The sequence below is a fragment of the Temnothorax americanus genome, unplaced genomic scaffold (genome assembly GCF_048541705.1).
Source record: "Temnothorax americanus isolate GAGA-0224 unplaced genomic scaffold, ASM4854170v1 Scaffold4, whole genome shotgun sequence".
Lineage (NCBI taxonomy): Eukaryota > Metazoa > Arthropoda > Insecta > Hymenoptera > Formicidae > Temnothorax > Temnothorax americanus.
Window position 1 is genome coordinate 7,775,590 of NW_027509547.1, and position 24,411 is coordinate 7,800,000.

The following is a 24,411-nucleotide window of genomic DNA, read 5'->3' on the forward strand; positions in this document are numbered from 1 at the left end:
AAATGGAGCCGTTTTTACTCGACATTTTTCAATCTCTTAACGAGACACCTCAAGTCCAACCTTGGACAAGTTAATTTAATCAAAGTTCACCAATATCATTCCAAGACAATTTTCTTTCTTTTACTAAAACTGAAAATGTAAAAAGTTTTACTAAGAGAAATGGATGTATAAAAAGGATATACATATATAATTATTTTTAAAGCTCTGTTTAAGAAATTTTCATGATCACGCACGTAACACGACGCGCGAGTGTTCGCGATCGAAACGTCTTCCACGGGACGTTGATTACAAGCTCGCGAGAAGACGTAGGATACGGTGCGCCTTCAGCTTTGAGCGAAGATAGGAGTACAGTTATTCATAAAGTAGAGCATGTGCGTACGTTGGCTCTAGAGCGGCAGGTGGCTGCCGTTGAACAAAGAAACAAGAAGCAAAAAGGAACATGAGTCGTCATCCATCGGGACGAGAGAGCCTCTCGTTCACTCGGAAATGATTGAATCAATGAGCCAATGTCCACTCGTTACACGAAAATGTGGTAATTCACGAAGGACATGCGACGTGCGTCAATCGCCGATGCGCTTCTTCCTGCGCTTATCGTATAAGGCGCATCTCGACCCGGTAATTTCTTTTCCTCTAAACCGGGTTACTTATATCGTAAAAAAAGTTCTTTTATCGTTAAATCGATCGTCACGGATATTTTCATGCTTCTTTAAGAAGCTTCTGTAAAAAGCACCTCTCAGAAACTCATTAATTTAGCATGTAGCTATACTAATTGAATAGAACTGTTTTGTTTCCTAAAAATTAGCACAAAGTATTTATGATAAATATGTTATTTTATATATTTTACATAAAACGAAGGGATTACATTGGGACAGGAACACATATGCGGAATTTTATGAGACGATACTTTAAATTGAATTAATTAGTTATTATTCATATTTTATACAATAGTAATCATAATTAAGGTGTTTTAGTTTCTCGTAATATTCTATATCCGTACAAGGGTACTCGGTAAAATCGATAAATTGGGGTCTGCCGTGTTATATCCTATATGTATATAGACGATTTTCTAGGCCTCTCTTGTTTCCTCTTGTCTCTCGTTTTTTTTTTCGCATCTTTACATTCTTATCACAATATCGTATTTTACACAGATTCACTTACGGCTTACATTGCTAGAGGGCCCCGATGCAATATTTACATGTTCGGTGTTCGATCTCGCAGCCTTGCCGAGTCTGATCGATCTCCGATGGCTTGCACCGAGACTAGTAACGCTAGTAAATTCTATGGACTCTTTATGCTGTTTATCATTCTCTCTCTTATTCGCTCACTCATTCTCTCGCTCGTTCGCTCGCTCGCGTACTTTCTGTCACATTAAGTTCGCACTCGTTTTCGCGCGCAGTGCTATCGTAATCCGCGTATTCGAGGAAAGCGTGGCAGAGATGAGCCACACGGCTCATTTTGCACGCTATTCATCGAAGTTGTCGGATCGACGTCTTTTTTTACGACGTAGAGATTAATGTCTCACGCATTATTTCCTGGAAACTGTACATCTTCTTCGCAAACGGATTACGTTCATTAGAGAGACGCGCGTATAAATTATTTTTTATACAATTAGGATTACAATTTTTTGAAGTTTCGTTTACTTCAGATTTACGTAAATTTAAGAACAGAGCTTTGCATATCAAAGGTAAATTCGTCTTTTCTGATAACTGCAACTTTCCAGGAAATTCTGCGCCAGTCTCGACAACAATGGTCAAAGCGCGCCTTGTCACTTCGACCACGCTCAATTGTTTTACGCTGTTTTTTTTGTCGCATTTCCGGCTTTACACACGCAATTTAGGAACTGAGGGGAGCTTCGTCTTAAATTATACACGCGCATACACCTTCTTATTGCACCGAATCAAAACGCAAGAACCCGTCCGAGAAGGCCGTCTTCGCGCTTCCTAGTTCTCCGCAGCGCGGCTTGCGGTTAAATCTAACGGCACTTATTATTATACACGGGAGAGAATCGTCGTGTCGCCGTCGTCGTCGTCGTCATCGTCACCGTCGTCGCCGCCGCCGCCGGTGCATCTTTCGCGTGCACCCGACGACGACGACGACGACGTTGAACGTCACGACGTAGAAATTCCGCGTCGCCCCGGCGCAGCGACATCGATCCCCCGGACCGTAGCCTACCTTCCAGCCCGCCTTCTTCCCTTTTTCCGCCGCGAGGCATTTTACGCAAGCACACGCGACGTAATCGCGTACCAGCGTTCAACAGCAAGCGCGGTCGACACGAGCGGAAGGGCATAAAACTAGTTTTGTACTGTTCTCTTTGTGCACCATGGGGCGAACCCGGCAGCCTATAATCCGTCCCGAGTTTCCGCGCCGCGTCGACTTGCGCGGCGCCGACGCCCTCGTCGATTCCCAGGGAATCGGGGAAATCGGGGGGAGAATTTATACGGGTGCATTGCCATGTGAGAGATGCCGCGTACTCGATCGCCGACTCTGTCAATAAGCGGACGGCTGTGAGATTATTCAAAATTTGATTCATTGATTGAGACGAGTTATTATATATCTTCACATAAAAATGTTAAGTGAATTTGCCGTCTCACCCTGGGATTGTATTGAGAATTCGACGGAACCTCGGATCGTGAAAATTCTGTTAATTACAATTAATTAGGGGTTAACAGTGGGACCATGCCGGATCAATGGTCTTGTCGGGAGAAATATTTGCAGAAGATCCTTTGTCACGATAAACGTCTATAGAAATTAAGAAATTTAAGTTCCCAATGTTAAATTTGAATTAGCGCATTAGAAGACACGTATACATAAGTTGAAGAAGTCATATTTAACTTTTCGCGATCTTGAAAGCCGGGATGTGAGTGCGGAAGTGAGACCTGGCGGTCTCGGCGCAGTACATCGCGACCGACATGTGCCGAACGGTAACAATCAGAGCGAAGGAAAAGACAGAATCAGGAAGGACAGGAACTGCGCGGCATCACGCGTTCTCATGAAACGACGACCATTGTTGCACTGACGAGACCGTGGATCTGGGTCAGCGGTGGGGCCCGCCCGACCCTCCCAGTTTCCCGCGGTTGCGAGCCACAGCCGTCGTTTTTGTGGTTTCGCGTCGCCTCTTGGAAAGTATAGAGATATTGTGCGACGCAAGATGGCAAGGGTGACCTAAACATGGCCGACGGCGGACAGCGAAAGAAGAAACAGCGTAAAACAGTCCACCATCGTTTACCCGCAACGTGAACGGCTTATGGCGTGAAGCTCGCGTTTTGCTCGTCTGATAGAGTTCGAGCATAGCCTTGCTCGTGATAACAAAAAAAAAAAGGGGAGATGCTACTTGGAAAAGGCCTTGATAATTCGAACAGATCGCGAGAGCTAGATTTTCAGAGGCAGCAAATCGTTCTATTTGACTTACAATTAATTTACTGAAGTTCCCTTCCGGTTCATCAATTTTATAATTTGAAGCTTTTCGCAAAACGAGAAGTGATATACTTAACAAAATGACATTTTTTTGTAAATTTATAAATAAATAAATATTTTTGAAACTAAAATTATTTTTAAAATAAAAACATTATGTAATGTAAAGTATTGCAACTGAGCGAAAAATCGAGCGAACTGCGCGGTTAGACTACAGAACTACGAAAGAGACTACAATCGGAGGACAACCAATCGATATTGAGATTAGAACAAATGTTCTCTACGTTTTCTGAAGTTCTTAATGTACCTTAAACATCAGTGCGGCATTCCGCGCGTCGCCAACGGAGATAATGACTTTTTTCCAGCTCCGCTCCTCTAGCTATTCGTTTCTCCGCGTTCGTCTCTCGCGTATTATTCTCTTCATCGGAGGAGGCCTCCGGCCAGTTGCCTCATCCGGGAAGGAGGGACCGGTGATTACAGCGAGCCACCGTGATTGCCGAGATCGTTTGACTCACGAAAATGTCATTAGGATTTCATTACTTCCAACCGCCTTGAGGAACGACTACTCAACGAGTTTATGCAACGTTGTTTCTCGTTTCCCTCTCCCTTCCCCTCGTCTATCTTCCCGGAGAGACCTCGCCAACCCTTGTCGTTCTTCTCGTCCATCTATCGCGCGAGATCCAGCACGAAGTAGGTCAAGCCGCGCTCGCGGTTGTTGGGCAACTGTCACAAAGGATCGACCGGCCTAACGTCATCGGCAATTGACATTTGCGGGGAGATAGAAATTGGTTTTTAGAGATGCACGATTGTGCCAGACTGGGCTGATTTAGAAAGGTGACGAAAATATTGGCTTGCCGAGCGCACTGAAAAGAATCACGCGACCTGGTCCCGTTGTTCGCCCCCGAAGTTTCTTACGTTTATCCTGAACATAAATTATCAGAGATGAGCGCCGGATCTGTAGGCCAGGGATCTCAAACTTGATCTGCGTTCTTTTCTGTTTTCCAAATCGTGGATATCATTATCGCCACTATTACACTGTCGCATTAGTCTCGGTAATCATCGGAACTTGTTAAGTTTGGATATAATGGTATTTATGCGAGCTCATCCAAATAAAACCGAGAAAATAATTTTTATTTTCAAATCATCATTATCATATTAGTAAATTGTTCATTCATCATTACCGATATAAATTCTTAATTAAAATAAAATCGGACTATCAGATTCATTCTGAAAATAAATGTGTGTGAGAATAATAGAGGCAATACTAAGCCAAAAAAACCTCACATTTAATATTTAAAATCTTTACATAAAAATATTAATTGGTCAAATTATAAAATATTTCAATGTATATTAAACCAAGAGATAAATAAACAAAAAATAAGAAATAAAGAGAAAATACGATAAATTCTAAATTTGAGGCTTTTGGTATATAGAAAAAACTCAGTTAATACCTAATTGTAAAAATTGATGATAACGTCAATTCAACATCTTTTTTCGTACACTGTTGGAAAATTTGTGTTAAATATAACATAAATCATATGTTCCCCAAACGGTCCACTCAAATTTTTGCGTTAATTTAACATAATATGGATGTGTTAAATGGTAACACCGATACTATGTTAAAATATTTCAACAGATAAAAAATTTAATTCTGATTGTAATTTGTGGTTAATTATGTGTACAATTAACATAACTTTTATGTTGAAGTTAAGATTGTAAAATAAAACCAACACTCTTTTTCTGTAAATTTTAATACATTTAATAAATACGTTCGAATTGTGTTAATTTAACATATTTTATAAATTATTTTAATAATTTTACATTTTAAATTTGTTAACAATAGCAGGCATATGTTAAATCTACACATGTATGTGTTGATTATTTTACACAAAAATTTTAAAACAAGGACCTTCTTTAACAAAGCTACAAAAATTTTCCAACAGTGTAGAAAATTATTGTATCACGTAACTTGTTTATTTGATTAACCGTAGCGATTAAATTCGGCATGCAATTCCACGCTTGACAAACGGCGGACAACAACATTTTCACAATGAAAACAATTACTTGGAGGCAATCTCTGCTTATAATTAACCGTAGTAATCAAATTAGATCCGATGCACGCAATCACGACGGTCGACACGAACAGACATATAGAGAAGCCGGAGAACGTTTCATTTCCTCGGGAAAAAAGATTTCTCGCGACTCTTATTTTTTTGCGACAACGATTACTTGTCAAACACGAAAAGCGTTACAATCGTGACAATCACTCAATCATACGCGAAACGTTACAAGTACCCTCCAACTCGTAAATCGAACTTCAAGATCATCAATGAAACGACGTCGTCCTTAGAGAATTCGCATCACGAACGGTCACAGGTCGGATTTTCGGTGAATTTAGGTCATAAATCGCATCATCATTATCACCCTTTTTTTTACAACGTACTTTTTTTACTTCACCGTACGACGATGTCGCTCCTGTCTTCCTCCAACTAACGTCGATTCCAGCTCGAGAAGGAAACGTCTAGCAGCACAACGAAACGGCGCGCACCAAAAACAACGTCACTAATCAGTCAAGAGTCACTCGATGCGCGGATCGTTCATGACTTCGGATTCTCCGCGACGCTACTGTCGACAGTCCATGTTGGCTGGAAACCTTGGGCGTCGGTCCTCTCCGTCAGCTTTGAGCTTTTGAAGCGTCTATATCGTCGCCGACTGGCATTCGTGGTTGCATTTCTCTCATCTCATTAGTATTATTATTAATATTTTGCTAAGGGGCGTGTATCACACACACGACGTCGCACTGTTCGTACTTGCTCTCTCACTTCGACGGACGGTCCGCACGGATACCGGCATGCGGGTTTCATTATACGATTAGAAACAATATTAACATTCAATTTTCCTCGCGAGAGGCGCTACACATATTCACACTTTGGGGCGGAACCGCTGGGATACGTTTGCGGCACCACGAAGGGGTCGCTCACCTGAACTCAGTTCAAGGGACATCTTCGTTAAACCGCTGGCCATACCCTGCAAAAAGGCACAGATGATCGTTCAATTAGAAAACGTTGTGACGCGTGACGAGAGAGATTTTGCGAAATTTCAAAAGATTGAGCGCTCTATACTTCTCGATATCGGGCTACTTCTTCATCAAACCGGTATCGTACAAAAAATTTAACTCTCTGCCAGTGTTTAATTAATTTATTTCAAGTTAAACACGTACCAAAAAATGTTGAATCTTTCATAAAATTTGCACATTTATCTGTGCTGCGCATACGTATTTTTCACGCTCGGTCTGTGTGGCACGTATAATCGCGCCGGTCCTCGCGGTTATTATATTATTAAAGAGATATGCGCGGTAACTTTGAAGCTTCCGGAATCACAGCGCGATGGATATTACGGCAAGGCGAGTGCTCGAGGTAAATTTGTCGTGTCATACTGGTACTCAGTGAATAGGAGAAACGTCCAACGTGTCCCAAGGGGACACGTGACTGGCAGTACCAGTTTGCGTTGAGGCGCGCTGATTGACGCGTCGCACTTTAATTTCAAATTGAAATTGTCTATGATTGAGTATCGAAGTACCATTCAATTATTGCTCGCGCAAGAAATCGCCGATATGAGTTATAGCAGCTAGAATGACAAAGCTATTATCAAATGCAGACATTTAAAGAATGCTGTTTCCTCGTTGTACGTGGAAACGCGATAGATGTTCCACATCTTAGAACACAATTCATCTCAGACACTATTTTTATTTTCTAAATAGCATCATTATAAAGATAAGATCGAAACATAGATATTACATATAATTTAGATAATCATTTTGAACTTTGTGAGTGAACATTCCTCTATTCTGAGCTGTGTCGCTCTCAGTTTCAACCTCAGATTGCGAATTTAACGCATTTCTCATTTTCAACATACAATGGTACCGTATAAGAATTAAAGAACTAGATGCATCAATTTCGCAATAACCTCTAGCTGCCGAAGGCGACGTATATCAAAGCCCCCATCAATGTCGATCCGATTCGGAGAAGACAGTGACTTACGTGAGTAGTCCGGGGTTGGGGTCCGCCTGGTACCAGGAGTACTGCGGCATGTAACCCGCGTGATGTGGCGGCGGTGGCGGTGGCGGTGGATGATGCCCGGCCGTATGCGGGTGATGATGGGAGTGGGGCGGCGCGTGCGGATGCGGATGGTGCTTCATCTCACCCGGCCAGGAGGGTGCCGGCGGGCTCTCGTTGTGCTGAGGCGACATCTCGCTTCCGGGGCTCGAGCTCCCGGGGGTGTGACCGCCACCCCCACCGCCCATGCCGCCGAGATAACCCGTCGTCGGGCTGCCCGACACGGAACTTCCGCCCCCTGAAACACAAACGTGGACCGGGAACCGTTTCAGAACCGCTCCGAAATCTCGCGGCCGCTACCGCTGTAGCCGCTGTCGTCGTATATACAGCTATGTCGCGTTCCTGCACATGCAGCTGCATGCGCCTGAATGGGACCGGCGTCGCAAATTGTATTAATCGCGCGAGGGAAACGGTATTGTGCGCTAATGCATCTGGTGGCTGCTACGGGACGGGAAAGAGTTTCCAGAGGGTGGCCGGCGCGTTCGATTTCGCAAGCTCTAAGTCGAGTTGGGGGTCTCTGCTCGGAGAAGGGGAGGTTGTATATAGTTCATCCCTGACTGTATGTACGTCACGTTTCCGTGATATTCCGCCATTTAGGAGCGTTCCGATTTTTATCTTTTCCGAAACTTTGTGTTACCTTGATGCTATTCTTAAGCACGGGACTGTTACAGTTTTGTATTCATTAGTGTAAGTAATGAGGTACATTATGAAGTATATACACATATTTATATTCACTTATGCTTGTTAATTTTTGCAACATCTAATCCGAAAAGAATTAGCGTAAAAATTAGTTTAATTTGTTAACGTTTTAATCGCGTTTAATGAAAATATACTGTAAAAATTAAACTATATCAAAATTAATCACATATAAAGATAAATTTCATATCGTATATCGAAATCACTGTATGAGACATTAAATAATGTGCTTTGGGAAGTGTACGGACTAAATTTCGTCATGAAAGAGTGGCATTCCTTCCTATAAGCAAGAGAAATCTCTCAAGATGGGGTTAATTACACTAGCTGTGTCTTTCGTGGCGCATTTCCGAATAAATCACTCATACTACGCAGATTCTAGATTACCGTTAGCCGCGGAAAGAGAGCAGCGGTAAGGCAAGCGGTTTCGTCGTTGTCGGCGATACGGGCAGCGGCAAAGGCGCGATAAAAAGTGCAGACCGCGAAAATTGCGTTGGATTATTAGTATTGTAATTACGGAGCGAAGCGGCATTATTTGCGCGGAGAAATTGCGGCGACGATGCGGTAAAGTGATGGGAGCAGTCTCCCGTCAAGCGCGCAATCATCGCGCACGTTCACGTCAGTGACATTCAATTAACGCTGGGTGGACGTTCAGCCAATTAAAAATGCGCGAGTGATCGTGTTCATGAAAATAGATCGGTCGATCGTGTGAACGATTCAATCGATCGACGGTAAATCGATTGAACGTGCACGTTTCTATAATAAGATACCAATTAAATATACGCGATAGGAAAGATTCTTCTTTTGTGAATATTTTGTCGTTTAATTCAGATAAGTGTATATTTTATATACGCAATCGCGACTTACCTCCTTGCATGAGACTTCCGGGTTGACCGGGTTGAGGAGATGGTCCTCCAGGTAGAGCGGTTCCACCCGCGAGAAGACTGCCGTGTTGGCCACCACCGCCACCTCCGCTCTGCGCCGCCTTCATCATCTTCTTGTACTTACTCCTTCTGTTTTGGAACCAGATTTTCACCTGCAAGAAAAATCGTGACACAGTCGTTAGAGATAGATTTTCACGAACGTGAGTTCAAAGAGTAAGAGATTTTTTTGCACATCCTTATGCTTTTAGACAAAAGTGTCTCGTCAGACTTGACATTTCGAAATTCCACCGCGGATAACAAATATAAATAATCTTATCAATATTAATTAAGCCGTTGTCCTTCATTTTATCATAATATAGTGAAAGTACCTTCCGTCAACTTTCTGAAAATGGTAGATAAGCGAGAAAGATAAGATAAAAAGAAGAACTTTGCGAGGACAAGAAAGTATTGCGACAGAACAGTAATATATGTTTATTGTATATATCATACTAAATATTTATTAAATGATTATTAACATTAACATTTACATCATATTTCCGTTTCCACGAGTATAACTTGTCATAGTATTTTTTTTTAAAACGTCGTAGTTTATACGAATTTATATAACAATAACTAATTTCTTGAGTCGGATTAGAAGATTCGAATATTCATGCAAGGTATATCTCGTATAAATCACAACATACTTAGTAAAATAAATCATCTCACTCATAACTTAGTCGCAACAAATTGTAATATTTATAAACATCGACACCAGTTATGTTAAATATCTCGTTAAATATACAGTCTCATCGTTGATATCATGAAAGCTAATAAGTATATTAATGATATTTGTCATTAATGTATCTATTCTTACAATGTTTCCTTGAACCGTCAATCCATAAAATGACGAGAAAAATAGAACCGCGAGCGATCTCGTTGAGATGCATCGCCTGATTATCGACACGCGATTGGAAAATATAATTTCGCAACCGCGATGCGCAAAAGCATTGCCCGAGCATCTAATCCGATGCTTCGCATCATCGCTCCGTACTGTGCCGGGTTAGAACGCGCCGCGGCGAAGACGAAGGAAAAAGAACACACTCGCCCGTTTCGTAATCATCGTTTCTTTTGCCTCCTCGCTGCGATGCATAGAACCGCAGCGGCAAAAGCATGCTTCGTCGTCCTGCGGCGCGTATACCGGTGCGCACGCGCGACCGCTAGGATTGCACATGCGGTATTTTTTTTGTCTCAGCATCCGCACACATGCACCGCATGCACGTGACGTGCTGGCTCAATCTTACGTAACCCCGCGCGCCGCGCGGAGCTAAGAGCGTGTGTGTACGCGCGCGACAGCCCGAGCCGAAGCCATATGTTTAGACGTGTCATGTCGTCGCGAATTAGTCCGCGAAAGAAATCCTATCGTCGAAAAAATTTCTTTTTACTTCGTTCTCCCCTGCGCGACGCCTCTTCTTTTATTCTATTGTGAAAAAAATCTGTTTTATTTAATAAAAATAATTCTGCATCTGATTTTATTCAATTATTCTGGGTTCACCAATATACGTTTTCTTTTCGCATATTATTCGCGTCAATAGATCATTCGAGCTCTCAAAAATAAAAATTCTCATATTATATCTCGCATACAAGGTCGATTGTTACTTTTCGCACGCGTATTCTTCTGTTCATGATTCCGTTATTCCATCATACGTTTTAGAAATATTCGGCTACGCCGAATGATTCGGATGAAATCAGAGACACGCGGTTTTTATTAACAGTACACCACGCCTAATGACTTTTTAACGAGCCTATAATATCCGCTGTAAACCATCCGGGCTTACCCGGCGGTATCAAACTCGATATTCCACCGCCACGTCGCGCGTCGATCAAACGCTGCGAGATGAATAATACGGTGAATACGCGCCTCTATTCACCAGGCAGAGAAGAATATTTTTTCACAATTAAAAGATTACTCTCCTTTCATGGTAATCTTAGTCCCGTCGAACAATGCATTCGCATGCGGTAGGAATGTAAATTATGAAATAAATTATACCGCTATGTATATGTACATATATACACACACACACATATATGACTATCTATTAATTATCAAACGAACAATGAAAAAATTCTTTATCGCGGAAATCTGCGTAAGCAAAAAAACAATTAAAAGTTTCTATTTTTTTAATCATCTACTTGACTAGCACAACATTTATTTAATTAATCTTTCGAATGCAGTGACCGTATCGTTGATAAAATAAATTTTCTCGATAAAACGTAATAAACTAATGAAACAGTACGTAAACACGGCAATTGGGTGAACCTGTTCTTTACTTTGAACGAACTCGTTTCTATATAATGTTGCTACTATTTCGCGATACATTTCAACCGCCTGACTCTCTATCTTCTAATATCTCCTCTCGGCTAGTTAAACCGACTTATGCTACGTTTACGCGAGCGTTACTTCCGTAGTAACTTACGATAATCCACTCGTTTACGCGGAGTAAATTATCGTAAGTTACTAAAAAATCCCGTTTACGCGAAGGCATTATCATAAGTTACTACAGAAGTAACGCTCGCGTAAACGTAGTATTAGTTAACTAAAGTAACCGTCTAGCTTTTGATTGACGTTCAAGGTGTAAAAAAGTTGATGACACGAACGTACGTATGTGCATGCTGTTTCATAGACTATTGCGCAGTGGAGGAATCACACGATTGACGTGGTGAATGATGTGGGTCTCGATTAAACAATCACTTTATGGTTATTCGACAAGAGTGTCAAATGAGATCAAAAAGAGCGAAGAACTTAATTAGAACATTTCGATAACTTATTGCACAATGCAATCATATATCAGGCAAATAAAAGACTGTGAAATATGGAAAGACGTATGGATTGCAAGTATTCTAAACAAAAGGCTGCATTTCGATATTCACTGTCAGTACTGCAAATCTATATTTTACGTCACGTATATTATAGATTTTCAGTACTGAAAGTTGCTGACAGTGAATATCGGAATGCAGCCTATGACGTAGAAATCTTACTTTTCGCGGATCTTTTCTTAAATTGCAGAATGGCAATTTGAAAATTGAGGAGTAATCGGTATAGGTACGGGGCACAGCGCTTTTGCATTATACATAAACATGAAGAAAATAGAAATAAAATATAGTTTCTGTTTTACGAAACACGCATCGTCACACTCCCCCGTGGCCTCTTCATTAAAGACAGAGACGCATGCATGGTATACTACAGGATATACAGAGTGTCTCATAATCCTTTTCTATACTTATTTTCAATGACAGATTCTTTGATTAATTTGGGGGTACTAATATATTCTCTCTAATAAAATACTCAAGCATATCTTGATAATAAAAGAACTACCTGAAGATGATTAATGCGGACCATATTGCGTCCGATATTTGTCAATATTTAAAGAAAAATCGGCTTCAGATTCTTCCAAGCACCTGTTATCGGAAGATATCCCGAAACGCTCTACGCATACGCGTTATTTATCGCGAAAAATATGCGGCCAACGTCAGCAGCCCCTGGTCGGCAAGCGTGCGCCCGGCGTGCCGGCGCAAATAAATCTCTTTCTAATTGCTCGCTGAAAAACCCGGTTGCGCCGAGTAGAGATGGCGCCCGACAAAGGCCAGCAGCGCTAAAACCCGGTTCCGACGTGCTTTATTTCGCTCAACTGGCCGGTCGGCCTGGCCAGCCGGAAAGAGCGGATCGCGCTCGCCGGGCGCGGCGCGGCGCGGCGGTTTGTTTATTGATATTTACAGCCGACGTTGACAGGGTACGACGCGCATCGACGGTACGGGATGTGCCTTCGTTCGCGAGGATAATGTTAGCTGGGTTTGCGTTTTTTCGAGCCGTCAGCGGCTTCTTTCTCTCTCGCGGGAACGGCATGCGGGATATATTTACGCGTGTCGGCGCGCTCGGCGCAAAGCTTTAATTAATATCTTTTTTCCAGGTGTCGTCAGGGCACGTTAGACACTCGTACGAATGGTTCTTGCCTGCCTCCTTATTTGGAGACCGTGGATAACGATATTTTATTTAGTTTTTTCATTAATTATTCGATAAATGTATTTTGAGAATATTTTAAAAGATCTCTATATTTTAATCTTTTTTTCAAACGGATATTTAATTTTTATATAATATATATTTGTTGCTATATATCAATATATGATTCATAGCTGTCTTACACGATTATTCCAATTCAGTTGATGGAGAAAGTTTTGAAACGCGTGTGAAAATGTTAAGTTTTATGGTGCGAAATGTGGTTCGAGATAATAATGATTGTTCCCTTGCGGTGAATACGACGACAAGCTCGGTCGTCAGTGATTTATTACTCCCTGTACTACTCATTACTCCGTTACTAACATTCTTTCCATTAAACCTTTCCCACAATTTGCGTACCGCTTGAAAAATGTTCTCTATGAGAAACCTAAGATCATATATGTATATTGACAAGATTTTATACTAAATACATTTCTAGAGAAACTAAATTTTTAGTATTAATTAATTAATATTAAAGATTTCTTCGTCACATATGTTTAAAATATTTTGGTGTATTAACATATATATTAATAATGTTATTTTAAACATTCTCATAAATAATTTATTAAAGAATTATAAATTAATTTTTGCTTAATTTATAAACTTTGTTTCATGAAAAATTTCGAAATTCCATGCAGGCCACATATGAAGAAACCACACCGGGTGTTAAGAGTAACTGGAGAAATAAATCAAATTACACTCCACGAGTGAATCATAGAGCCGCGTCGACTGGCCGCGAGGCTAGCAATCAAAATCGTTTTATACTCCAGCAGCGTTACAGCAAGCGACGCAGGTATATGATGAGGCGTCGAGCGGAATCTTCGCGTCGCGCGAGAGTTAAAGGAAGAATACCGAACGAGCGAGCCGAGGGATACAAATGCAACCCTGATGCCGACGGGCACCGGCAGGCACGGTGGCAAGCTGTCGTTATCTCTCGGTTGGACTTAGACGCGCGTGTTACGTGGTTTCTCTGCGCGTCGAATGGCCGTCGGGCGACCGCGCGCGAGCGAGCGAGCGAGCGAGCAAAAATTGCGCCGGAGCAGCCGGTGGTCGCCTCGCCTTCGTGAGGGCAAAAAGAGGAAGCGAGGACGCCGTTGCTGCCGGACCGCATGATGTTGCCGCGGCCAAGCCAGCGACGGGCTTCCGACGTCGCCGCGGGCGAGGAACTCGGCGTAACAGTTCAACGCTGTCGATATCGCTGATGCATACTCAATGAGCGACGGATCGTCGCCGGGAGGACGGAAGAGGATGCCAGCGGGCAGGGAACGAAGGGGGGGGGACTGGGCTCTGCGATCGAGGGGACAGGTAAGATTTTAGACGAAAAAGTGCAGCGCGAATCGAAGGCGATGCTGTTTAATATGTATGAGTAGCATCTAGGAGTAATATTATCTCTGATGTATAAATGGAAACGCTCCCACCGCGATTCGATCCGCGTCGGGGCTGCATCCTTGGATCGCGATGCAGCTCGATGATTTCAAGTCCCTACGCTTAATACGAGGGGAGGGGGGGGGACTGCGGAAGGATGAGTCGTTAGAAGTTGAGCTCCTTTCTTTTTGGAAGGCTGATGGAAATATACCGCGGATGTGATGTCAGGTTTCAGATCGTAGCTAATAAATGTTTCGGACATTCGTCAATAAAGCTAACAATAATGTATTCGAAAAATACATGAAGCAAATAAAGTTTTATCCAAAAAAATGTTTCAGTTGTATTGTCTTTTTATTGTTTCTTGCGTAGTATTGGCGATCGTTCGGTGTTTCGAATCGATAGAGTTTGCTCTGTCAATATTGATTTAGATGACACGTGGCGGTAAGTGCTACATATTAAATTACTCGTCATATGTGTAGTACGATTAGCATTTACGTGAAATATAGTTCTGGTCGTTCTGGATTCGGTAATGCGCATCGATAGCGATAAATTCGAGGAATCGTGCGTCTCCACCGTGTGTCACCGTACATCAATACATTTTGCAGAAACGCCGTGACACGTGTATGCACAGTATTCTTACTCCTAATAAAATCAAATAAATCAATCTGCAAACGTTTTGCTAATTCTATTATAACACGTCAAAATGTAATTTGGCAAATTGTGTCAACATATACCACCCAACGGGCAATTATATTGTGCGTGATATATGTTCTCCATTGCTGACCTCATCGTAACTCATTCTTCATCTGATCGAAACGGAGACTGGACAATTAAATGCAATTACATCGCAGCGATGGTGATGACGGAACGACTAATGATACAATATGATCTCAGTAAATAGTTCACAAGGTTCACAATCAACATTTGGAATATAACCCTCGTAATTTGCTAGATAATAATTATCTCAACTGTAAAAACTTTTTATAAATACTCCGATAACTGTAACATTCAATTTGTTATGTGGATAGATGACATCTTTGTTAGCGGCACTATCCTAGAAATTTTTGTCGCACTGGAAACCGATTAAATTAGAATGAAAAGCAATCGAACTGCGTGAATTATGGAATATGAATTAGATCGCGCGCTCTCACGTTGGGATCCACGCGAAATTGAAAGTTACATTGCAGCGTTGTGTCGCACACGTTGGTTCGAGTTATTCCTGGCGGCGGGTCGATCCCCCTTGATACAGTGCGGGACCCCCGTCGGCACGTTCTGAATGATCCAATCTGTCCGCACAATAAATAATCACGCGTATCGGTACGGCCTACCTGCGGCCGAAAGCCGTAACAAACTAATCCGTCATCGGTGCTCGACCGCCGCGCCGGTGCAATTCGCCTGAGGATTTTCAGCGAGCGGCAATCACGCGGGGGCACGGTGAAGAGTGCACGGTGAGGTCACCCTCGTTCATGCCCTTTATGCGATCTAACTAAGTAGATCAACGAGCGTACATCTGATAGCGCCGAATTAGCAGCGCACTTGTTTGCTCTCGGAAAAGATGGAGCGAAATGAGAAAGAGATAACTCTCACGTGTATCATATCAAAAGAGAAAATTTCGATCCAACTTTGGTCCCACGTGTCTGTTTGGCCCGGCTAAAAATTGATACTGAAAGATATGAAAGGAGAAAGTATAGTAATTACTTTTTTATTTTTGATATTTGCCCATCTGTATAAAATATGTAACTTCTCCTAATTGTTAAACGCGTTCCGTCACGTCTCGCTAATATGTCCGAAATCACACTTGAACGCACCTGGATAACATATGTCGCGTATATTTCGAGGAGGACGGTCGGTCGCCCAGTCGGACACACGGCGGATATCATAAGCGTTTACATTTCCAGCAGCTATCGGCTGGGCGAGGAGGATACAGGGGAGTAGGAGGTCAGGGAGAATAATAACAGCCGTGTAAATGCGTCACTAGGGCTCCGTTCGTTCGCATAATGCTATAATGCCTTTTTTTTTTTCCATTTCGCTCGCCCGCTCACTCCTACAATGCAACGTCGGCCCCCTCCGCCCTCGCGCTCCTCTCGTCCACGCGCCGCCGGGGCCCCTCGCTGCTTCGGCGGTTCCCACTTCCTGCCTGGCATCGGTGATGCGCAGTGCCACCTTTAACAACGAAATTCCCCAACGAACGGTGCGGCGGCGGCGCAGCGGTCCTCCTCGCTTTTGTTTCGTTCACGGTTGTTTCTTTTCTATGTATGACCGCGAGCGTAGCGGGAAAGTTCGCGTCGGAATCCCGACGATTGATATAAAAGGAATTATAGATGTTATCAAGCGGCGTGATTCGCGTGTTTCATGGAGTCCCGCGTTCAGATTTCAGCTAAGCTCTTCCAACTTCTTGCATGGCCGGATTACATCCTCATAATCCGAAGGACGATCTTGATCTCCTATCATCCCTCGTGTCACGCTCGCGCGCGATGTGCTCAAAGGCACATTAATTAAGTAGCAAGTTACTAGTTAATATCTTTCAGCGAAACATAATGAAAAAAGGCAAGCCAAGCGAGCTCGTTCCTACCTGCGGACTTGTCTCTACCGGTTTACTTATCGCGCCAACACGCGAGAAGTCTTGCTATTTTTCTGGCGTGATAATGGGACCTCGAACGACGGCGACGGCCGCGGCGGCGCGATGGGTCGCGTATACAATGTTGCGCGCAATCGCCTCTCGTCGTCGTTTTGTCGGCCATTCGCGACAACACAAAGCCGCGCGTGCTAGCTTTGTCCGGTGAAATCTTAATCGGAAGCGCGATTATCGCGATATCGTTATTATACGCTTCGCGCGTTCCGCGTCCGCTCCGCGCGTTCGCGCGGTTCGCGCCCCGCGCCGGCACGAGGTCGCCGCGCGAGAAGATATACGAAAAGTGGTTGAAATCAAACGCAATTCCGTAGTGGGCTCACGTGCCGCGAACAACGGTGACACCGTGACGAGCGGAATACCGCGTCGCGCGGAGCGGTACAACACCGTCACCGTTCCTTTTGTACCGTCGCCATTTGTTATTTTGTACATATTCATAACGGCGTTACATCACACCGCACCGGCGCGTATACCGATGCATTCTCTCGCTCCCGTTGCCTTTTTTTCTCTTCTGCCCGGTATTTTTCTCCGCTTTCCGTTTCCATGCCAATCAGTGGTTGTCATCCATCAACGTCCGCCGTTGATGCGTTTCGCGCAGATTTATTGGGTCTTAAGGAATGACCACGCAGAAACAGTGTTGGTCACGTCACAATTAAAATGCGATTAATGCGTCGTGAGCGTATATATCGAGTCGCTTGATTTTTGCCGTGGTAAATGTTTTTAAAAAGGTTCATTACTAATTGTTCAGTTCTTGTGTAGAAAAACATGTCGTTACAAGTACCTAACTGCATTCATTGAAAAAAATAAAACCTGATTGAATCTCAATTCTCCCTCAGTCTGCGCTCAAACACAAGTCCAATTACCGTTGCTTTATAATTTTCCTCTTATCCAGAAACATTACTCCATCAGATATGCGGGAGATATCATTATTTTTCAAAGGCAGTTAATTTTATTTCTGAAAGCCTGTATTACGCGAAAGCGTAAGCAGTCCAATTAATTTCCCATACTTATTAACATTCTTTCAGGAGAAGCCTGATTTTCCTAACATCCTGTGTGAAGCCCCAATAAATTTTCATTATCAGTCGCGTTCTTAATTAAGCCGTATTTCCTTTAAGCAAACAAAAGCTCTTTTATATCGCGCGCTGAATAATATAAATCCCGATAAAGTCTCACTTATCTCCTTAGATTTCAGCGTAAGTTCGCGCGCGGCATTTACGCAGGATCAGCCGCGGCAACCTGTGGTCCTGCGTTACGTGAGAAATCTTCGGGCACCGTTATTGTATATCGCGCCGGCTGTCGTTCGCAAGACACAAAGACTATTCATCCGCGTGCAATTGCATGTGTAGGAACCGATCCTGACTTCCACCATGCTGCGCATCGCTTCGCGTCGCTATATCCTCTCCATCGACGAGGAATACCCTTCCCTCCCCTATGGTCGCGCAACCTCGTTACCGTGTTACATCGCGGCGGAAAAGAATTCGCAGTAAGCCAAAAGCAATATATATACGCGTCTCTCTGTAAAATCGCAGAATCCTCCGATCAAAAGCCGCGAATGGGCATTAACGGCTCGAAAACGCATATGGGGTTAGTATCCGCCCGCCGCGTCGCGTAACTGTTTGGCCGATTGTACAATCGCGATTTATTTTGAATGCAATTACTCATTCAACGGTGGTTACGTTGACAGCAATTACCAATCTTTCTATTACGAGATTAATAGGGCGATAGTATTTTTACGACACGAGTTATTAGCTTTATGGGGTTATTAATATTAATTAGCGCCCGCTTATTCCTTACGCTAATTGAGATGCAGTGATTTACAGACGGTTTCTCAACTGAGGATGAAATTACGCTCGCTGGTCAATACCGAGGAAAATTTTAGGTCTTAATTTATGAAGAGTACGCATGCATTTAACGTAATTCAAAACTTGGTAAAAAATGTACATCAATTACTATGCATATAATTATTAATATGTAAATTATGACATGTTATACCTAATATAAAAAAGTATATTATATATATTAGAAAAAACTTTCTGTGTTTCTTTTCTCTCTCAATTGCAATCGGGTAAATAACGAAGATAATCGAAAAATTTTTTTTTTTTAAATTGACATTATCCAGTATCAAAATTGATGTGCAGTGACTTCCTGCGGGCGAGCCAGTGCAGGAAAAACAGTATAAGATTAAGTCGGGCGTATCTTTCTCATCGTATACTGGCACATTTGGGAAGAAGCGCTGGTTGAAACCGCGGATGGCTCCACTTCGCAATTTTCACGATGGACATGACGCGGGACCTGACGGACATTCCCATGTCCGTGTTCTCGCGAGTTTCCACGAGCCGGAATAAGTCCTCGTTTGTAGGTGGGTACCTTCGTCACGGTGAGCGGTTCGCAGCATGGTTTACCGGACAATCGTGGTGGATGCGCTCGAGGACGATGAGCGGAGACAGGACAGAAGAGAGAAAGACAGAGAAAGAATAAATCGAAAGGAGGGAGAAAAATAGAAGGAGAGAGGCCGGGGAAAACAGAGAAGAGAGACAATCAGAGGAGAGAAAGGGAAAGAAAGAAAGAGAGAGAGAGAGAGAAAGAGAGAGAGAGAAGAGACCTTCTTCTTGGTAGCGGCCACGGAGGAAGAGAGCGAGGGACCACCATGTACACAGAGACGCGGGGGAAGCGAGGAGAATGTCGTGCTGTGCTCATCGAGGTGTAGATCCTCGTCCCCTGGGTCGTTCCTACGCCGTGGTCAGCGTCCCACTAAGCCACGGTCACGTTTACGTTGTCGCTTCAACCGCGTCTAAACCGTTGTCGTATGTGGCAACGTTAATCTTACTCGATCTTACGCGATCATCAGGATTTGTGCCGTCTTTCCGGTGAGCGACCGCCGTTATATGATAAATTGCGTCGGTAGAATATTAGCAAGGTATACCGTCGAATATATACAAGATCCTGCTCATGATATACAAGCAAATATCTACGCGTATGCGTAGATATAATAAGATCGTTATAGCTTTCATAAAAACAAAAATATTTGGTCGCGATAAAAAAAAAATGTATCCGCATGACGAATGGTATAAGGTATCGATATTAATATCTTTCTCGTATGGAACTTAGTCGTTTAACGATGCTACACGAATTCCGTGACTTTTCTCTCTTTCATATTTGCATGACAACTATGCTATTATGCCGAAAGCCGAAAGTTCCATCCCTTTCACGCTCGCGTCCCAGGGAAACTTAGCACTTGGGGGAAGGGGGGGGGGCTCGTACCTTCCATTAGAGCGAATGAGGTGATTTTCGAGGTGAGGTGAGACAATACGAGACACGATATCTTAATCTATTTTTCAGAACGCAACAACTAGAGTGGCCCCTGCGCGAAATACCTATACGGTACTTATCCCTGAACACGTAGTCCTCGTCGCCGCGATAAAATCGTTTATGCCGCGCCAAGAGTTTCGCTTCGGCGAGCGTCTCGCGCTTCGAATCGCACCTGGCGCGAGGTAGCAGGTTGCCGAGCGGTTGCAGGAGACGATCGGTACCGCGAAACATTGCGAAAGAATTAATAAGTATATTCTGCTACACGAATCGAGAATGTATTAGTAATAGAATGAGAAATAACGGACGATATACAAAAGCCTCGAATTACATTTTAATAAAAAATATCGATATATATGGAGTAAAGAGGGGCTATTTGAGTCAGTTGAAAAAAAAATCAGATAAAACATTTTTAAGACAAAAAGCCCCTCCCTACCTTGAAATTTGAAAAACTCCTCCCTGTCTTGAAAATTTTATCTAATAATGTTTCTTTAACTGACTCAAATAACTCAAATAACCCCTTCTTATCCTATAGAGAAGATTGCGCCTTGTAATTTAAAAGGATTAAAACGTGTTATCGATGGGACATCATATTTCTAGGTTCTGAAGAAATATCAGCCGGAATATTCAAATTCCAAATTTTCCGCTGCAACTTAATACGTCTCGTCCCATAACAAAAAAGCCCTAAATCTCAACCGCTTGTATTCGTCAGCATGCATGTTCTTATCCAACTTTATATCTGATCTCCGTAACGGTCCCTACGTAAGGTAAAGGTACCAATACCCGGACATGTACCTATATCCGGACACCTTTATTATTTATAAGTATAACGCGAATTAAAATCAAAGATAAAAGTATTTTTTCTTGTAGTTTGAAACTTCAATTATAATATCCAAACGTTTATTTTCATAAATTTATATTTTTTTAAAGGTATCCAGACACAGATACGTGTCCAGGTATTGGTACATTTCCTATGCTTAAGTGTCCGGGTATTGGTACCTTTACCTTACGTCCACTTCCACCTCTTTGTGTCGCTAATGCTTACCAGGCTCGTATTTTCGCGATCGCGATCGCGCCGCAGAAGAGGAAACGCAATCGTTCCGCCGTGCAGGTCGATATCTCAATCTCGTCTCGTTTTTTTTTTTTCTCGTACGAGGCTCGAACGTGTTCGCGAATACCTGCGTCCGCCTCGGAAGCAGCCGGCGAAGTAGTCCTTTGCCGCGCGTACTTTACGGGTTAGGCCGGGTCGTTTGCCACCGCGTGTAAACCACGTCGCTGTACATGGCGCACGCGATGGTGCCGCCAAGTTGCCGATTTCCATAAAAGTCTAGAAACGCTCTCCGCGCGCGGCCCGGCGGAGCGCGAAGCCGGCTCCTCCCGGTTACCTAAATGGACCTTAGCGCTTCCACGAAAGCGAACGCAAAGAGACGCATTCCCGCGATGCACGGGCTTTGATGCACGGTTGCGCTTAAGGCGAGTGACCCCTAAGTACATCTTAATTCGTGCGTGTGTTAGCCATGGGAGTACGGCCTATACCGCGAGACCTAGACGAACGAACAGGTGTGAGATGCGCCCGTGAGGAAATGGCGGAACTAATGTTACCGCGAAACGCTTAATGCGTGCATACATATTCGTGTCCATTCATTGCGCGCGTCGTGTACTGATAGACTTCAAACAATGTGCTTTCCGATTCTTTGGAAGATCAACATCTCGAAATAGCACTTTCAATAATTCTATTTAATGAAACAGGTTAATCTTTATGCAACGTAGTAATTAAGATCAATATTAGGAAATTCGACAGGAATCGAGAACAATAACTGCAAACGGTAGCGAGAATCTCTAATTAACGGATTTACGCGTCTGTCTATCGGGGAAGATCCCGCGTGAAATAATGCCACCGCAACCGGACGCGGGGGGTCGGTCAAAGCGTGTTAAATCGCGTATTAAGAGATTTATTCCACGTGTGCCACAAATAAAAATTCCGCGGTAATCAATCCTCGCGTGTGCGGATGCGGCGCGTTCAAAGCGCGCTAAATCACGCCCCGAATGAGAGAGAGAGAGAGAGAGAGAGAGAGAGAGAGAGAGAGAGAGAGAGAGAGAGAGAATCTTGTTGACATCGAAAGAGTTTCTGGGTTTCGCAAACCGGAAGAGCGAGTCGCCATCGGCCGCGAAGATTTATCTGCAATCGCTTTGCGTCGAAGTGCTCGGCGCTTCTGACGCACCCGGCCGTGTATGCAAATGCACCCGCGTGAAAAAAAAAAAAAAAAAAAACCGATGGCGGCAACAGCAGTAGCACTAGTAGCAGTAGCAGCAGCAGCAGTAGCGGCAGCAACAGCGAGCCGACGCATGTTAACAACAAAACAGACGGAAACTCGGCGAGCGAGTGACATCGCGCTACCGCGCAGGATGATGAAGTAGATTCCCTCCTGGCGAGGATGTGCATTATATCACGCTTATACGACCTCCGCCGCTGCAATGTGCGCACCGATGCGCCTTGCACGCGCACCGGTGCGGCGCGACGCGAGTAGTAATGTGACGCACTTGCGAGATAAAGTCTTATCTTCGTCGGCGCGCTGCATCGCGCTCGCGTGGGATTTCGCGATCTCGCGCGCGCGAACCGCGCGGGAAATCCCCGATGGTCATTAGCATATACGCCGCCACGTGGACGAGGAATATATTTTGCATTCGATCGCGAAGATCGCGATATAGTAACCCAGTTTGTGTGAGCAAGCGCGGTCGAATCGCTCGATCGACGACGGCGGTCGGCCGGAAGTCTGTTTGCGTGTTGCTCGCTCGGGGATTTACATTTTAAAGTGTCGGTAGAACGTTATGAAAGGATTTATGTTTCTTGGAATCGCTCGGAACACACACGTTACGCGCATCTAGATGTGTTTCACGTTTTGTGCTCGAAATAATTAAGGCGGACAGCGAGCATAAATAAAAGTATATGTCGGAATACACGGAACAGGGTAGACCGTATCTCGCTAAGGCGCGAAATTAAGTTAAAGTTCGGCGAGATATGTCGATGATGGTATGCGGGATATAAATGATGACGGGGCAAAAATTCGTATTCAACGTGTTGCGGTTTCGTGGAAGATCTTACGGTTAGATGACGGTACGGTACATTGTGTTGAACGCGCGTATGTACCGCTGCGCTTTCCAAGCACATCCTCCGATAACCACTGAAAACGCTTGCGTTCGACACAGCTTTCAGCGTCCTTTCTTATAAGCTTGTCTCGAGTTTTTGGTCTTAACGCTTTGACAGACGTGGCAGCGCGCAACCAGATAGACGGGGCAGAGAAAAACGCGTCACGATGCATCGCAGTCATAAAAGAATGCTTCCGCATTCATACGAGGCGAGAGTAATTGATTCTTTGTAAATTTAAAGCACACACGAAACGGAGAACTGTCTCACAACAGTTTTTATTCTTATCAATTTCAGACGGAACGTACGGAACATATCGAATTTTTTTTATGCCAAACCAGAAACTTTTACTTTGCCAGTAAATAATTAACGATAAGGATTTTTATGTAACACGTGCATGGAAAGTGGCCCATTGCGCACGCTACGCGTGCGTGATAGACCACTTTCCACGCACTTGCAACATAAAATAGGGTATGCAAGTCGTGCGTAAAGATGAAAATTCCCGGGTGCGGTGACCGCACGAGCCGAAGGCGAGTCAAGGCGATAATTGGTCAACTCCGCAACCGGAAATTTTCATCTTACAGCACTTGTTGCACAAATAACTATTATTCGACCTAACTGGCTACTTTTATTTATAATCGTCACAATGCGACGTTTCGACCATTGGGTTTTGGTCATTATATAATGGTGAAAATTATGATTAATAAAGATAGTTAGGTCGAATAAAAATCCTTATTAAATTTTTTTATACCGATATATGATTCGCTATTTCCTCAAGCGTTCTGAAACAAAACGCATAGCGTTGTCCGCTAAGCACACACAAATTCCCATTA

At 43.5% G+C, this 24,411-nt stretch overlaps 1 protein-coding gene and 1 long non-coding RNA gene across 4 annotated transcripts in view; one reads left to right on the forward strand and one right to left on the reverse strand.

Moving 5' to 3' along the window:
- Positions 1-904: 904 nt before the first annotated feature.
- The window catches only part of Dll (homeotic protein distal-less), an 87,032-nt gene continuing 63,525 nt past the window's right edge, over positions 905-24,411 (reverse strand). For all 3 annotated transcript variants that reach the window (XM_077415161.1, XM_077415158.1, XM_077415159.1), the window contains exons 3-5: positions 9,087-9,255; positions 7,452-7,764; positions 905-6,438 (exon numbers count right to left, since the gene is read on the reverse strand). In XM_077415161.1, coding sequence (XP_077271287.1) covers positions 6,420-6,438; positions 7,452-7,764; positions 9,087-9,255 — 501 coding nt within the window. In that variant the 3' untranslated portion in view covers positions 905-6,419. The remainder of the gene's footprint in view (positions 6,439-7,451; positions 7,765-9,086; positions 9,256-24,411) is intronic.
- LOC143902351 (uncharacterized) overlaps positions 23,560-24,411 on the forward strand; it is a 6,730-nt gene continuing 5,878 nt past the window's right edge. The window contains exon 1 of the long non-coding RNA XR_013258340.1: positions 23,560-24,411. This exon is cut by the window's right edge and continues 252 nt beyond it. This is a non-coding gene — a long non-coding RNA (uncharacterized LOC143902351).